The 16,723-nt window shown below is 44.4% G+C and overlaps 1 protein-coding gene across 1 annotated transcript; it reads right to left on the minus strand.

The window, feature by feature from the left end:
• Window positions 1-9: 9 nt before the first annotated feature.
• LOC120018078 (28S ribosomal protein S22, mitochondrial-like) lies at window positions 10-15,914 on the minus strand. The gene is made up of 7 exons (XM_038961043.1): window positions 15,775-15,914; window positions 2,125-2,285; window positions 1,800-1,964; window positions 1,475-1,613; window positions 1,129-1,273; window positions 663-771; window positions 10-535 (listed from the first exon to the last, which is right to left on the minus strand). The coding sequence occupies exons 1-7, from the start codon at window positions 15,899-15,901 to the stop codon at window positions 458-460; spliced, it is 924 nt and encodes a 307-aa protein (XP_038816971.1). The 5' UTR covers window positions 15,902-15,914; the 3' UTR covers window positions 10-457.
• Between the last annotated feature and the right edge of the window lie 809 nt (window positions 15,915-16,723).

Genomic DNA, 16,723 nt, shown 5'->3' on the forward strand with positions numbered 1-16,723 from the left:
CAATAAATGAGAATGTATATAAAAATATATATTTTGTATGTACATGCATCATGATAATTAAACAGCTTACAGTCAGTTCCAATGTTGAGATACAGTATGATTAAGGTTATGGACAAATGACAAGGTTGAAATGCAGAAGTGAATATCTGCACTGCGTCGATAGAAGACAAGCTTGGTGCATCCCAATTATGTGCACATTTTGATGCCATTCATTGGCAATGGACACTTGGCTTGCAAGTGTTTCATATGAGCTCCATAGTTCAAGGACTAAATGATTCTCTTTGTTTACCGTAATTGTCCAGTTGATTAAAGATCGGGTCATGGATAGGCAGGCCATTGGGGAGAATGTCACTGCTCCGTTGGTTTATTGTTGTGGGTGTGAGATGTATGGGACGGTTGGAGCTATGCTGTGATGTGACAGAGCTCTCCAGTGGTTAGGTGTGGTGATGCATGACGGTCAGAAGGAGCTCTCTGCGGAAGTCTGCAGGGCCAGCTCTACGTATCCTGCCCTCTGGGACTCCCGCTTAGCGTAGATCTGGTGGGGAACAGACACAAGAGGTTAAACAAAGGGTTTACTGTGTATCACGACTACCAATATGGTGACTGGTGCTACCTATAAATCAGGTTCTGAGATACACTAGTGTCTGCTGATAGGGCCTCACCTTGAGCAGGTCCAGTCCAGAGGCCTGTTGGCTGGAGGCGTCCTGGACTGTCTCACTGTGTGGATGGACCTTGTTGAACAGACCCACCAGACTCACTGCATCCTGCCATCTAGAACAATACAACCAGTGTTAAGAGATGTTACTCTGGGCTAACAATGACAGTTATGGTGTTATTAAATCATTACTTGTCCTAATGCCTACAAAACACTTATAACATATGGCATTTGGAGTCATAAACAGATGGCATGGGGTGTCATGTAGAAGAAAAACAAGCCTCTAACACAGTGTTCCCAACAAGGGGTGCTTGTGGTCTATCCACAGGGGGTACCTCGAGATTCATGAGACCATAGGCTTACTGGTAAAATTCACAAGGGGGTACTTCTGGGGTACTCCGGGCAGAGCTAAATTCAGTGGGTGCTACAGTAACCAAAAAAGGTTGGGAGCCACTGGTCTAACACAGACTCACAGGTCTTTCTGCAGCATGTCTATGATGAGTCCATCCACCCTCCTGGCATTGACCAGGTACCAGACCAGGCCTCCAAAGTGTCTGGTTGAATGCAGCAGATCATACTTCCCCATCTTCTCAAGATCCGCAAGGTGGCTGCATGCACCTGGACAACAGAGCACAGCCAATAAGGAGAGGGTTTTACTAACTGCTAATGGGTAATAATAACTGAAGCATACATCTGGACAGCCTGTTGAGGAGTGTGAAGGAAGTGGTATTTTATCCTGATGTATTCTGAGGAGTCAGGTTCAAACTGGACCTGGCACAGATCCAACACATCCTCATGACGATCCTGGCCAAACACCACCTTCAGGTTCTCCTTGAAGACGGGGTGCTGTGAGCCTGCGGCCCTCTTTAGGGAAGTAGACTTGCAGGATCCTCTCTCTGTCCTCCCACGATGCCTTCTTCAGTGTCCTGGTGGGTTCCCGGATCACTATGAACAGCTCCTGGAAACACCAGGAGGTGACCATGGAAGAGAGAACAATACATGACAAAAGAGCACTAATTGTTTGAGGCATTGTAAATGATAACCAATATTTATGTTGATGGACACAAACCATTACACACTTTGCCTGTGGTGTACTGTATGTAGAATGTAACGTTGGTGGACACAAACACACTCTATCTCCTACCCTGTGTGGTATGTTGAAGGTGATGTCAGTGAAGACGTATTCGGCTGTGTCCATGCCCTCCAGGATCTTGTCCTCAGACAGTACATCGATGATGGGCTTCCTCTCCGGCAGCACTGGAGGCATCTTCAGCAGCCTCTGGGCCTGCTCCCTGGCACTCTGGGTCGCCTACAACACAAACACATTAACAAGACTGACACCAGCTGTACAGGGATGTAATCTGCCAAATGAAATGTTCAGAATGTTGCAGAAGATGTTGTAGAGCCATTCCCTACTCCGCATGACAGACAAACTATCTGCCCTACCATGTGTGTGGGTGTGTTCATACCTCCTTCAACTGTGCATCTGTCATAAGTTTGTACTCGGGGGGCTTCAGCTCCTGTTTGATGGGTCTGAACACCTTCTCCAGGTTCAAGCCTGTGATTCTGGTTAGGATGTCCTGCACCTCTGCATCCAGAAACTGGGGCTTCACATGGGCATCTGGAGAACCTAGAAATAAATGAATGACTTCAGAGATGGATGAAGCTAGCTCTGGTCTCGGATCTGCAGGTACGACCTGCATCAGAGCTAGTCACACTGTGCATATTGACACAGGAAGTGATCTCACTGATGCCGCAAAACAGGAAGAATGGCGCTAAGTACATACCAAAGATGGTATGTACAAACCTTCCGAATACAAGCTTTCTAGATACTTTTCAAATCGTCAACTACTGGAATGATCGTTGTTACATGTTCTCCGGAGAATCTTAAGGTGGACTTGGTACTTAAAGAATAGAAGGGATGGAGTAGCTGCAGCAACAGGTCTTTCGAGCCTTGCTCCAATGATCATGCCTGAGGTAATTCTGGCCCAGTGGGATTATGATTTTGGGAAAAAATGTATCCCAGCATTTTTTGGGAGTTACGAAAGTAGCTATATTGAAGCCAGCCACTAAACAAAGAACACATGGAAAGTGGCGGAGTGCAACTAATAGGCTGACCACACCGTTCGCGTCGCGTGCGTGTTGCAAAATAAATGTAGGAATCTATGTTATTCAATTATTGTGCACGCCAACGAGCATCTGCGTTGCCAAGGGCTAAAATAGAACTCCATTCTATTTCTGACGCAGATTGCGCTGCAAGTCCTGCCTCTCCCATCTCCTCATTGGTTTATAGAAGCAAGTACCCACGTGCCATCTCCTCATTGGTTATACCCACGTGGGTGATTGAAAGACGAACTGTGTTGCCGGTCGTTGTAGTAATACTATGAAAGTTTAGATGCCAATCACCATATAAGTTCAAAGATGAAAAAGCCTGGAAGGAGGAGAGATGACTAGAAACGATTCGGTTGACCGTTTTATGTGTGGATTAATTGTTGGAGTAGAGGACCTTGTGCATTTCAGGTAAAATAACATTTCAATGTTTATATCCCAGGACAAATTAGCTAGCAACAGCAAGCTAGCTAAATAGGACAAATTAGCTAGCAAAGGCAAGCTAACTAGCTAAATTGCCATAAATGTTTATTGCTTTTCGACCTGTTCCCAAATTAATATAATTGGTTCAGAGTTTGTTTTGATATTTTAACCTGCGTGTCGTAATCGCGTTTGGTGTAGGGGTACAAAATAAATGTATGCACGATGGCACAAGCGCGCAGCCGGTTTGGGTTCCGTGTCATTGTCATCGCGATGGACCCGAGCTAGCTAGTAACTTAAAGGAAATATTCCAACATTTTGAATGTTAATATTGTTTTTTTTGCAGCAGAGCGATTTTCTATTGATTCCCAGCATCATTTCATGTTTTCATATGCGGGGCGCAACTTTCACTGGGGATGGTGGGGACATAAGCCCCCCCAAACTTTAAAAATGTATTTTTAGCTAGCTACCTCACTATCTTCAGCAATTATTTTTGCCTCAATCACACTAGACCTGAATCAAACGATGAATCCAGCGGCCAAACGATTGAAGACCGATATTCTGACGTTTTTTCAGCGCAATGTGAGTTTTTATTTTAATCAGTATAGCAATGTAATTGATCTGTCAGTTTCCCTAGCTAATTCCCTACTTTTCACACTGACACGGTATAAACAGCTCTACAGGCTACACTGTCATGGTGCACAATCAGTACACAACATTATGCTCATCAGGGTCAGACAGCCAGGGAAGACCAGTCTACAGAGCTCAGGTATATATTATAACAATCAGTGAATGGATACAAAGTTCAATCTTGAGTTGATGGGTAAGCTACAGTCTGGGATCTAGGAATAATGGTCAGTTCGATTATTGAACCATTCATTATATTCTTGGATAATGTATAAATGTACACCAATGAAATTCTTTGTCATGCCTCATCTGAGCAGGATTAGATGGTGACAGGGGTCTCAGCAGGGTCATGCAACCAGAGAAGCACTAAGGTGACCTTTTGCAGATACATTATTCTCTCAGTGCAAACACTGGACAAGCCAGAAGCTTCAAAGATTTAAAATAGTTTGTCTGATGAACCTTAAGTTGATTTCCAAACGGTATTGAAAGGTTGATAGAGGCTTTTTCCCGATTACACGAAAAATGTGAGGAAGACCAGAGAGATACTATTGATGATGGATACAGATATGTTTGAATGCCCAGTCATGTTCATATCATCTCAGACAGAACATACTACAGTATATGCCACATAAATGTAAATCCTCTGCTGAAGGTGTAAAACACAACAGGGGACATACAGTGCATTTGGACAGTATTCAGACCCCTTCCCTTTTTCCACTTACAGCCTTATTCTAAAATTGATAAAATAAATACAAATCCTCAAATCTACACACAGAAATGACAAAACGAAAAACAGGTTTTTAGAGAGATTTTTTTTTTTTTTTATCCTTACGTAATTATTCTGACCCTTTGCTAGGAGACTTGAAATTGAGCTCAAGTGCATCCTGTTTCCATTGATCATCCTTGAGATGTTTCTACAACTTGACTGGAGTCCACCTTTTGTAAATTCGATTAATTGGACATGATTTGGAAAGGCACACACCTGTCTATGTAAGGTCCCACAGTTGACAGTGCATGTCAGAGCAAAAACCAAACTGAGGTCGAAGGAATTGTCAGTCCTGTCTCTGAGCTCTACGGACTCGAGGAACAGATCCCCAAGAACACAGTGGAAGACGTTTAGAGCCAACAAGACTCTTGCTAGAGCTGGCCGCCCGGCCAAACTGTGCAATCGGGGGAGACGTGCCTTGGTCAGGGAGGTGACCAAGAACCTGATAATCACTGACTGAGCTTCAGAGTTCCTCTGTGGAGATGGGAGAACCTTCCAGAAAGACAACAATCCCTGCCTGACTCCACCAATCAGGCCTTTATGGTAGAGTGGCCAGGCAGAAGCCACTCCTCAGTAAAAGGCACATTACAGCCCACTTGGAGTTTGCCAAAAGGACTCTGACCATGAGAAACAAGAATCTCTGGTCTGATGAAACCAAGATTGAACTCTTTGGCCTGAATGCCAAGCGTCATGTCTGGAGAAAACCTGGCACCATCCCTACGGTGAAGCATTGTGGTGGCAGCATCATGCTGTGGGGATGTTTTTCAGCAGCAGGAACTGGGAGACTAGTCAGGATCGAGGGAAAGATGAACAGAGCGCTCAGGACCTCAGATTGGGGCAAAGGTTCACCTCCCACCAAGACAATGACTAAGCACACAGCCAATACAACACAGGAATGACTTCGAGACAAGTCTCTGAATGTCCTTGAGAGGCCCAGCCAGAGCTCGGACTTAAACATCTCTGGAGACCTGAAAATATCTGTGCAGCGATGCTCCCCATCCAACCTGACAGAGCTTGAGAGGATCTGCAGAGAAGAATGGGAGAAACTCCCCAAATACAGGTGTGCCAAGCTTGTAGCGTCATGCCCAAGAAGACTCAAGGCTGTGATCACTGCCCAAGGTGCTTCAACAAAGTACTTAGTAAAGGGACTAAATACTTATGTAAATGTGATGTTTGTTGTTTATTAGCAAAAATAAATAACTTTTTGTTTTGTCATTATTGGGTATTGTGTGTAGAGTGGTAAGGGGAAAAAACAATGTCATCCCTTTTAGAATAAGGCTGTAACGTAACAAAATGTGGGAAAAGGGGTCTGAATAATTTTCGAATGCACTGTATTTGCAGGTTATGATCTTGTTGGTTGAATTCTGGCAGAGTATGTTCTTTTATCTCAGCATGTCTACAGATTCTCCCTGTTTTTGTTTGCTTGGAAATGTTGATACTGGAGACTGTTATCACAAGACACTGTGTAACTTAGCATTTATAGCAGCTAAGAAATGCATTGCCATTAATTGGAAGGTTGGTTATCCACCCACAATGTAACAATGAATGGCAGAAATGTCAAGTTATGTATCACTAGATTTGATTTAATACAAGATTAAGGGTATAACCTTCATAAAGTCTCGGTGCCTCATATGGAATACTTCATGACTAAGGGGGTCCTGTCTGATTTGCGCCCGTCTCAGTGGACTAATCTATTCATTGTTTCATAACTTCAATGTGTGGATTTTTTGCTGTGTCATCAAGAGTGTGCAATGCTGTCATCAATGCAAAGGGTGGCTACTTCGAATAATCTCAAATATAAAATATATTTAGATTTGTTTAACACTTTTTTGGTTACTACATGGTTCCATGTGTGTTTTGATGTTTTCACTATTATTCTACAATGTAGAAAAGTAAAACTATAATCCCTGGAATGAGTAGGTGTCCAAACTTCTGACTGGTACTGTATATCACCAGCAGTAGCCTACATTTACTGTAAATTCCCATAATTTCTACTCTGCAATGTTTGATTGAGGTAATTTCTTTTAATGCATTCAATATATTATCAGAGCCTAAAACTAGGGGGGCAAAGTAAATCCCCCCCCCCCCCCCATTTCGTGGTATCTAATTGGTAGTTACAGTCTTGTCTCATTGCTGCAACTCCCGTACGGACTCGGGAGAGGCGAAGGTCGAGAGCCGTGCTTCCTCCGAAACACGACCCAGCCAAACCGCACTGCTTCTTGACACAATGCCCGCCTAACTCAGAAGCCAGCCGCACCAATGTGTCGGAGGAAACACCGTACACCTGGCAACCATGTCAGCGTGCATGCGCCCGGCCTGCCACACGAGTCGCTAGAGCACGATGGGACAAAGAAATCTCGGCCTGCCAAACCCTCTCCTAACCCAAACCCTCTCCAAATCCAAGATGGCGTGGCAGTCAGACGTCTTCGTCTTGTCGTGTATATATATTTTTGATTTTTTACATTTATCTTAACCTCAACTTCAACATACTCTCCTGCAATCCGCCTCACCCAATGTGGTATGGATCTGCTATTTTCTTTACTTTAGAACCGGAACCCCCAACAGAAGCTAGCCAGCTAACTAGCTAATAGCTAGTAGTCAGCTAGCGGTCATCAGCTAACCTTTAGCCCGGACAACTCTTGCCAGTCTGCACAGCGCGATTCAAACCATATTGGAGCATATAGATTCCTACCGCAAACTCTGAACCTTTTCATCTGGATCATCGCAGCTCCAAATGTCCACTCCTGGCTAACGTCTCTGTCCCGAAGCAAGCACCAATTAGCCTGGAGCTAGCCTATGCTAGGCCCATCTCCCGGCTAGCTGAAGAGGTCCATAAGCCACTCCATGGGCTACAATACCTATTTTGCAATTGCCCTGGACCCCTCTTACTGCCGATACTGAGCCCCGCCGATCCATCACGACTGGACTACCGACATAATCTGCCCGAGGGGGTTTATCAACTGGCTCCTCCGTCGCGACATCCTCTGAATACCCATCTGCTAGCCGCGGCCCGCTAGCTGTCTAGAGCATATCGGACTGTTAGCTGAAGATGCCCATCGGCCAATTTCTTGGGCCACTATACCTATTTTGACAATTGGCCTGGACCCTTTTACTACACGGAGCCCTGTCGATCCATCACGACTGGTCTGCCGAAGTAACCACACGAGGGGCTACGACAGACTTCTTCCGTCGCGACGTCCCTCTAAGGCCCTTCTGCTAGCTTGCTAACCCCGGCCCGCTAGCTGTCAATCGCCGTGTCTCCAGCCCGCCTAGCTACTCACTGGACCCCTATGATCACTCGGCTACGCATACCTCTCCCTAATGTCAATATGACTTGTCCATTGCTGTTTTAGTTTGTGACTATTGCCTTATTTCACTGTAGAGCCTCTAGCCCTGCTCAATACGCCTTGGCTAACCCTTTAGTTCCACCTCCCAATAATGCAGTGACTTCACCTGGTTTAAATGATGTTTCTAGAGACAATATCTCTCTCGTCACTCAATGCATAGGTTTACCTCCACTGTACTCACATCCTACCATACCTTTGTCTGTACATTATGCCTTGAATCTATTCTACCGTGCCCAGAAACCTTCTCTGTTCCAAACGTACTGGAAGACCAGTTCTTATAGCCTTTAGCCGTACCCTTAGCCTACTTATCTTATGTTCCTCTGGAGATGTAGAGGTTAATCCAGGCCCTGCAGTGCCTAGCTCCACTCCCGTTCCACAGGCACTCTCATTTGTTGACTTCTGTAACCATGAAAGCCTTGGTTTCATGCATGTTAAGATTAGAAGATTAGATCCTCCATAAGTTTGTTTTATTCACTGCTTTAGCACACTCTGCCAACCCGGTTGTCCAAGCCATGTCTGAATCCTGGCTTAGGAAGACCACCAAAAACCCAGAAATTTCCATCCCAAACTATAACATTTTCCGACAAGATAGAACTGCCAAAGGGGGCGGAGTTGCAATCTACTGCAGAGATAGCCTTCTATCTTACTATCCAGGTCTGTACCCAAACAATTTGAGCTTCCACTTTTAAAAATCCACCTTTCCAGAAACAAGTCTCTCACCGTTGCCGCTTGTTATAGACCACCTTCTGCCCCCAGCCGTGCCCTGGACACCATATGTGAATTGATTGCCCTACATCTATCTTCATAGCTCGTGCTGTTTGGTGACCTAAACTGGGACATGCTTAACACCCCGGCAATTCTACAATCTAAGCTTGATGCCCTCAATCTCCCACAAATTATCAATGAACCTACCAGGTACCCCAAATCCGTAAACACGGGCACCCTCACAGATATTATCCTAACCAACCTGCCCTCCAAATACACCTCTGCTGTCTTCAACCAGGATCTCAGCGATCACTGCCTGCGTCTGTAATGGGTCTGCGGTCAAATGACCACCCCTCATCACTGTCAAACGCTCCCTAAAACACTTCAGCGAGCAGGCCTTTCTAATCGACCTGGCCCAAGTATTCTGGAAGTATATTGACCTCATTCCGTCAGTAAAGGATGCCTGGTCATTCTTTAAAAGTGCTTTCCTCACCATCTTAAACAAGCATGTCCCATTCAAAAAAAAATTCAACCAGGAACAGATATAGCCCTTGGTTCCCTCCAGACCTGACTGCCCTCGACCAGCACAAAAACATCCTGTGGCGTTCTGCATTAGCATCGAATAGCCCCCGCGATATGTAACTTTTCAGGGAAGTTTGGAACCAATATACACAGGCAGTTAGGAAAGCAAAGGCTAGCTTTTTCAAAAAGAAATTTGCATCCTGTAGCACAAAATCCAAAAAGTTCTGGGACACTGTAAAGTCCATGGAGAATAAGAACACCTCCTCCCAGCTGCCCACTGCACTGAGGCTAGGAAACGCTGTCACCACCGATAAATCCATGAAAATTGAGAACTTCAATAGTTTTTCTACGGCTGGCCATGCTTTCCACCTGGCTACCCTACCCCGGTCAACAGCCCTGCACCCCCCACAGCAACTTGCCCAAGCCTCCCCATTTTTCCTTCATCCAAATCCAGATAGCTGATGTTCTGAAAGAGCTGCAAAATCTGGACCCCTACAAATCAGCCAGGCTAGACAATCTGGACCCTCTCTTTCTAAAATTATCCGGCGAAATTGTTGCAAACCCTATTACTAGCCGGTTCAACCTCACGTATCGTCTGAGATCCCCAAAGATTGGAAAGCTGCCGCGGTCATCCCCCTCTTCAAAAGGGGTAGACACTAGACCCAAACTGCTACAGACCTATATCTATCCTACCCTGCCTTTATAAGGTCTTCGAAAGCCAAATTAACAAACAGATCACTGACCATTTCGAATCCCACCTCTATGCAATCTGGTTTCCGAGCTGGTCATGGGTGCACCTCAGCCACGCTCAAGGTCCTAAACGATATCATAACCGCCATCGATAAGAGACATTACTGCGCAGCCGTATTCATCGACCTGGACCAGGCTTTCGACTCTGTCAATCACCACATTCTTATCAGCAGACTCAGCAGACTCAACAGCCTTGGTTTCTCAAATGACTGCCTCGCCTGGTTCACCAACTACTTCTCAGATAGAGTTCAGTGTGTCAAATCGGAGGGCCTGTTGTCCGGACCTCTGGCAGTCTCTGGGGGTGACACAGGGTTCAATTCTTGGGCCGACTCTTCTCTCTATACATCAATGATGTCGCTCTTGCTGCTGGTGATTCTCCGATCCACCTCTACTCAGACGACACCATTTTGTATACTTCTGGCCCTTCTTTGGACACTGTGTTAACTAACCTCCAAACGAGCTTCAATGTCATACAACTCTCCTTCCGTGGCCTTCAACTGCTCTTAAATGCAAGTAAAACTAAATGCATGCTCTTCAACTGATCGCTGCCCACACCTGCCTGCCCGTCCAGCATCACTACTCTGGACGGTTCGGACTTAGAATGTGTGGACAACTACAAATACCTAGGTGTCTGGTTAGACTGTAAACTCTCCTTCCAGACTCACATTAAGCATCTCCAATCCAAAATTAAATCTAGAATCGGCTTCCTATTTCGCAACAACGCATACTTCACTCATGCTGCCAAACAGTCGGTTTTACGAGGGTATCTTACCGATCCTTGACTTCGGCGATGTCATTTACAAAATAGCCTCCAACACTCTACTCAGCAAATTGGATGCAGTCTATCACAGTGCCATCCGTTTTGTCACCAAAGCCCCATATACTACCCACCACTGAGACCTGTATGCTCTTGCTGGCTGGCCCTCGCTTCATATTCGTCGCCAAACCCACTGGCTCCAGGTCATCTATAAGTCTTTGCTATGTAAAGCCCCACCTTATCTCAGCTCACTGATCACCATAGCAGCAACCACCCATAGCACGCGCTCCAGCAGGTATATTTCACTGGTCACCCCCAAAGCCAATTCCTCCTTTGGCCGCCTTTCCTTCCAGTTCTCTGCTGCCAATGACTGGACCGAACTGCAAAAAAAAAAATCACTGAAGCTGGAGACTCATATCTCCCTCACTAACTTTAAGCTCACAGATCATTGCACCTGTACATAGCCCATCTGTAAATAGCCCATCCAACTACCTCATCCCCATACTGTTATTTATTTATTTTGCTCCTTTGCACCCCAGTATCTCTACTTGCACATTCATTTCCTGCACATCACTCCAGTGTTTAATTGCTATATTGTAATTATTTCGCCACTATGGCCTATATTGCCTTACCTCCCTTCTACTACCTCATTTGCACACACTGTATATGGACTTTTTCTATTGTATTATTGAATGTATGTTTGTTTATTCCATGTGTAACTCTGTGTTGTTGTTTGTGTCGCACTGCTTTGCTTTATTTTGGCCAGGTCGCAGTTGTAAATGAGAACTTGTTCTCAACTAGCCTACCTGGTTAAATAAGGTTGAAATAAAATTAAAAACCCGGTCGACGCTGGGCCAATTGTGCGCTGCCTCATGGGTCTCACAGTCACGGCCAGCTGTGACAGAGCCTAGGATCGAACCTGGGTCTGTAGTGCGATGCAGTGCCTTAGTCCGTTGCACCACTCAGGACGCCCCCACAAATTGATTTTAACAAACAATTGGTCCCCCAAAAAATGCAGCCCTCCGTTGAAATTCAAAATCCCGATGTGGTCCTCGAGCCAAAAAGTTTGCTCACCCCTGGCCTAAAATTTTGTTTTTGGTTCAGCAGCCACTGTGTCAAGTAGATTAAAAATAAAAAATGGACCAGTCACTCAGACTTTTTAACAGACAAAATATATTTTTCCCAGCTAAAATTACATCAACAAAACAAAAACAAAATGAACATGCTTTGTAATGTTTATATTTACAATGTTACATTGTAGTCATTTAGCAGACACTCTTATCCAGAGCCACTAACAGTAGTGAGTGCATACATTCACACTTATGTACTGGTCCTTCGTGGGAATCGAACCCACAACCCTGTTGTTGCAAGCACCATGCTCTACCAACAGTCACATGGGACTTTTCGGTAAGACGTATTGTGGTATATTGTTTAATTTCAGATTTTTGGTGACCTGAACCTTTTAACCTAAATATCACAAAAGAGAAGATTTTTTTTTTTTACCAACCACCTTTAACTGCACCTGTTTGAACTCGTTACCTGTATAAAAGACACCTGTCCACACACTCAATCAAACAGACTCCAACCTCTCCACAATGGCCAAGACCAGAGAGCTGTGTAAGGACATCAGGAATAAAATTGTAGACCTGCACAAGGCTGGGATGGGCTACAGGACAATAGGCAAGCAGCTTGGTGAGAAGGCAACAACTGTTGGCGCAATTATTAGAAAATGGAAGAAGTTGAAGATGACGGTCAATCACCCTCGGTCTGGGGCTCCATGCAAGATCTCACCTTGTGGGGCATCAATGATCATGAGGAAGGTGAGGGATCAGCCCAGAACTACATGGCAGGACCTGTTCAATGACCTGAAGAGAGTTGGGACCACAGTCTCAAAGAAAACCATTAGTAACACACTACACCGTCATGGATTAAAATCCTGCAGCGCACGCAAGGTCCCCCTGCTAAAGCCAGCGCATGTCCAGGCCCATCTGAAGTTTGCCAATGACCATCTGGATGATCCAGAGGAGGAATGGGAGAAGGTCATGTGGTCTGATGAGACAAAAATATAGCTTATTGGTCTGAACTCCACTCGCCGTGTTCGGAGAAAGAAGAAGGATGAGTACAACCCCAAGAACACCATCCCAACCGTGAAGCATGGAGGTGGAAACATCATTCTTTGGGGATGCTTTTCTGCAAAGGGGACAGGACGACTGCACCGTATTGAGGGGAGGATGGATGGGGACACGTATCGCGAGATCTTGGCCAACAACCTCCTTCCCTCAGTAAGAGCATTGAAGATGGGTCGTGGCTGGGTCTTCCAGCATGACAACGACCCGAAACACACAGCCAGGGCAACTAAGGAGTGGCTCCGTAAGAAGCATCTCAAGGTCCTGGAGTGGCCTAGCCAGTCTCCAGACCTGAACCCAATAGAAACTCTTTGGAGGGAGCTGAAAGTCCGTATTGCCCAGCGACAGCCCCGAAACCTGAAGGATCTGGAGAAGGTCTGTATGGAGGAGTGGGCCAAAATCCCTGCTGCAGTGTGTGCAAACCTGGTCAAGAACTACAGGAAACGTATGATCTCTGTAATTGCAAACAAAGGTTTCTGTACCAAATATTAAGTTCTGCTTTTCTGATGTATCAAATACTTATGTCATGCAATGTCATGCAAATGAATTACTTAAAAATCATACAATGCGATTTTCTGGATTTTTGTTTTATATTCCGTCTCTCAAAGTTGAAGTGTACCTATGATATAAATTACAGACCTCTACATGCTTTGTAAGTAGGAAAACCTGCAAAATCGGCAGTGTATCAAATACTTGTTCTCCCCACTGTATATCCTAACATCACTGTCGGTCAAAGACTCAACATCAAAACTCAAAAGAACAGACTCCTCATTTCGCCACCCTGGTGGCGTCGCACCAAACGAAGAGAATCAAACCAGGGAATCTTCCCCTTCAGTTGGTCAACTTTTACCACTACCCCAGTAATCCCTCCTTTCAATAATTTGTTTTCTCCCACCCTGAAACCACAAATGGATCAGCCAAAAGCCAACGGCCCACTTTTTCCAAAAACTAAAGACTCATCTTTATCCTGAACCTCGGTGCATGTCTCGGGCTCCGAGAACGTCACACCTACCACCGCCGATACTTTGCCCTCATTCACTTCCATTTCTCCTCCTGTCTTCAGCTCACACTGCTTACACTTTCTACCATTCTTCTTTAACAAACCATCTCCTTTTTTTCCACCATTTTTAACTGACTCAAGCGCACCCTCTTAGAGCTCCTCTGCCCCTCTTTTTCCCTCCATTCCTACTCCGTATTCCAAGTACACTTCTCCTTATGATAATACTGCACTTCTCCTGACATACATCTTGTTCATGCCTTCTCAAGGGATGCCATTTAAGTCTGTCACAATCTCTGTACAATCAGCACGAACCCCTCAGGATGTAGCACTCAACAGTGCATCCCACTTATAAAGCAGCTGCTTCATCTCGATGTTCTTTATCAATAGCTACCGCAACGCTTTTCCATATCAAACAAGCGCACTCTCCCCGTTATTTATTTTTTTGACCAATCGATTGGTTGGAAGAAAAAAATTAAAAACTTTTGGTCGACCAATAATTTGCTTATTTGTGTCAGGGACAGCCCCAGTAGAAATGCAGGAAATTAGCTTTAGATGCCTAAAACAATTCTGAGTGAGGAACCCCAGACCCACCGCCAGGTTGTCCCCACCCACTTCTAAAACTAAAGTTGCCACCCGTTCATGTGTATCTGCGCTATTGCCGTTCAAGCGGGCAGAAATTTGGCCATTATGACGTAGCATTGTATTTAAAGCCACTCACTACACTGGAAGTTAATAGGAATATGACTTTTAGATCGCAAAAACGTCTATCATGTCAGATTTCAATAATGGGCAATGTCATAACGCAAGACGTTGTCTTCTCTCAAATGAGCCATTTTTCATATTTTTGCAATATTCCTACATTGAGAAATGTGTAATTTAACAGGAGGGTCCACCACAATTCTCATATTTGTCTGCCTCTTCAGTCCAGGGTGCATTGCATAGTGCCGTTGCGAATGTCAGACTCCACTCTGCGAGGCACATCGATCTGCAGGTTGAACATGGCGAGATTGTAGACTCCTAAATTGATAGTTAGCTATACAATCGCCTAAAACTGCACTAACTACTTCACATGCTGATATTGACTTTGGTATTGTGTTTAACTACCTAGCCAGTCCATGGAGAGAGCATTGCATTGTCGGTTTTGTAGTACACTTCAGCTGTAACAGATTTCCACGTTGCTACCAGCCTTATGACAAAATGAAACATTTATTCACATAAAATATTGTTCTCACATAGTTATTTAACACTGTCAATTAAAGGAATTAGTTATTTGAGGTGGATTTTTCCTTTAAATTAGCTCCATGGTAGCCAGATTATATATATGTGATGCGCTAAATCTGACTGCTGTCACGTTCAAAACCAATGGGAACTCAGACCTCGGGAAATCTCCAACTTCCGAGTGTTCAAGACAACTGGGAAAAGAACAAGCTCCGACTGGGAAAAATCTTTTAAATCTTCATCCAAGTCGGGAAATGTCGACAACTCGGGGAACTTTCAAGAGCTCCGGCTTTCCGGGCAGAATATCACTGACATTTTTTTCTTGCATCCTTCCGAGTTGTCTTGAAAGTAGTTCATGCTTTACAAAATGCTAATGGTGCCTTCAAGACTACTGAGAACTGGGGGGAAAACAAGGTCAAATCACGATGCCAGTGATCTCTCTTCAGGTAGGAGCTCTAGAAAGAGGCCGGAGTTTCCGAATTGAAAATCATAGTTGGATGACAGTTCGATTTTCCCATTCGGAGCTCGTTTTTTCCGAGTTCCAAGTTGTCTTGAACGCACTGAAACCTGAGATTTCTTAGTTCCCAGTTTTAAACGCGGCATAAATTTACGTTGTTGTCAACATGTGTTTAAATCGCTTCGAGGATAACAACTAGCTACTAGTACCATTAAAATACTAAAATGTGAACGCTAGCTAACAATAGCCGCACATGCTACAACGTCAGAGGTAGAACTCCCATTTCTCAGTGTGTCGGCAAAATAAACGACTTACTGCTGTCAGACGGTGCACTGCACAGCATCCTTCTGCTACATCTGACAAGTACTCGTGTGTTTTGATCGACATTTCTGACCCGAGAATAGCTTCTAAATAAGCACCGTATTGCAAAAAGCGCTGCCATGTTTGTAGTTACCTCATCGAGCACACTGCCGTGACCTTTACATACGACGTATAAATGGTGGAATCATGGGAGATGCTGTCTTTCGATTGTGTGACTGTTTTATAAAGGATGTTCGCAAGATGGCGCTGATTGATCATTTGTTCTGTGCAAGTCGTTCATGGTTACAGTGGTGATGCTCATGAAACGGTGACATGTAGTCCTAGATTGGAATTAGGAATTTAGTATTGTCCTCAAATTGTAAGTATCATAGTATTATGTTTGTCTTACCAATACAGACAGTCTTTTCTCATGACAAAAATAAATAAATAGATTCAATTTAGATGCCATGGGTGTCAACATGTTGGAGTGCCATGCTCTTTGGGCACCCATGCTTAAAAAAACAGCAATTATCTTTCCTTCTCTCTGCATGGTAGAATTGTGTCTGATGTAAGAATTCAGCTATTCCTATATTCAGCAATTTAGTTGTTTTTCTGCGCTGCTATGTGATGTCTGCCTATCCTTGAGGAAAAGCTTTGAGTCAGAGTACTAGACATTCCTACACTATCATTACAATGTGTTCCTGCATTGTCTGATAATAGCTATGAAATCTGTCTGGATGATAGGGAACACACACACACACTTTCTCATGCAGACATACAAAACACTTTCTCATGCAGACATACAAAACAAAATGTAGACATCTACAAAAACATAGCCACGTAACGTTGCACTTTAGCACAGATTTACTGTCAAACACCTTATGATTTGGTTTGTAAAAAACGTCTCCAAGTATTTTTGAAACATTCTTAATAATAAATGGTCGTGGGATAGATTCTAGAGCAA

This window comes from Salvelinus namaycush, chromosome 23 (assembly GCF_016432855.1).
Source record: "Salvelinus namaycush isolate Seneca chromosome 23, SaNama_1.0, whole genome shotgun sequence".
NCBI lineage: Eukaryota > Metazoa > Chordata > Actinopteri > Salmoniformes > Salmonidae > Salvelinus > Salvelinus namaycush.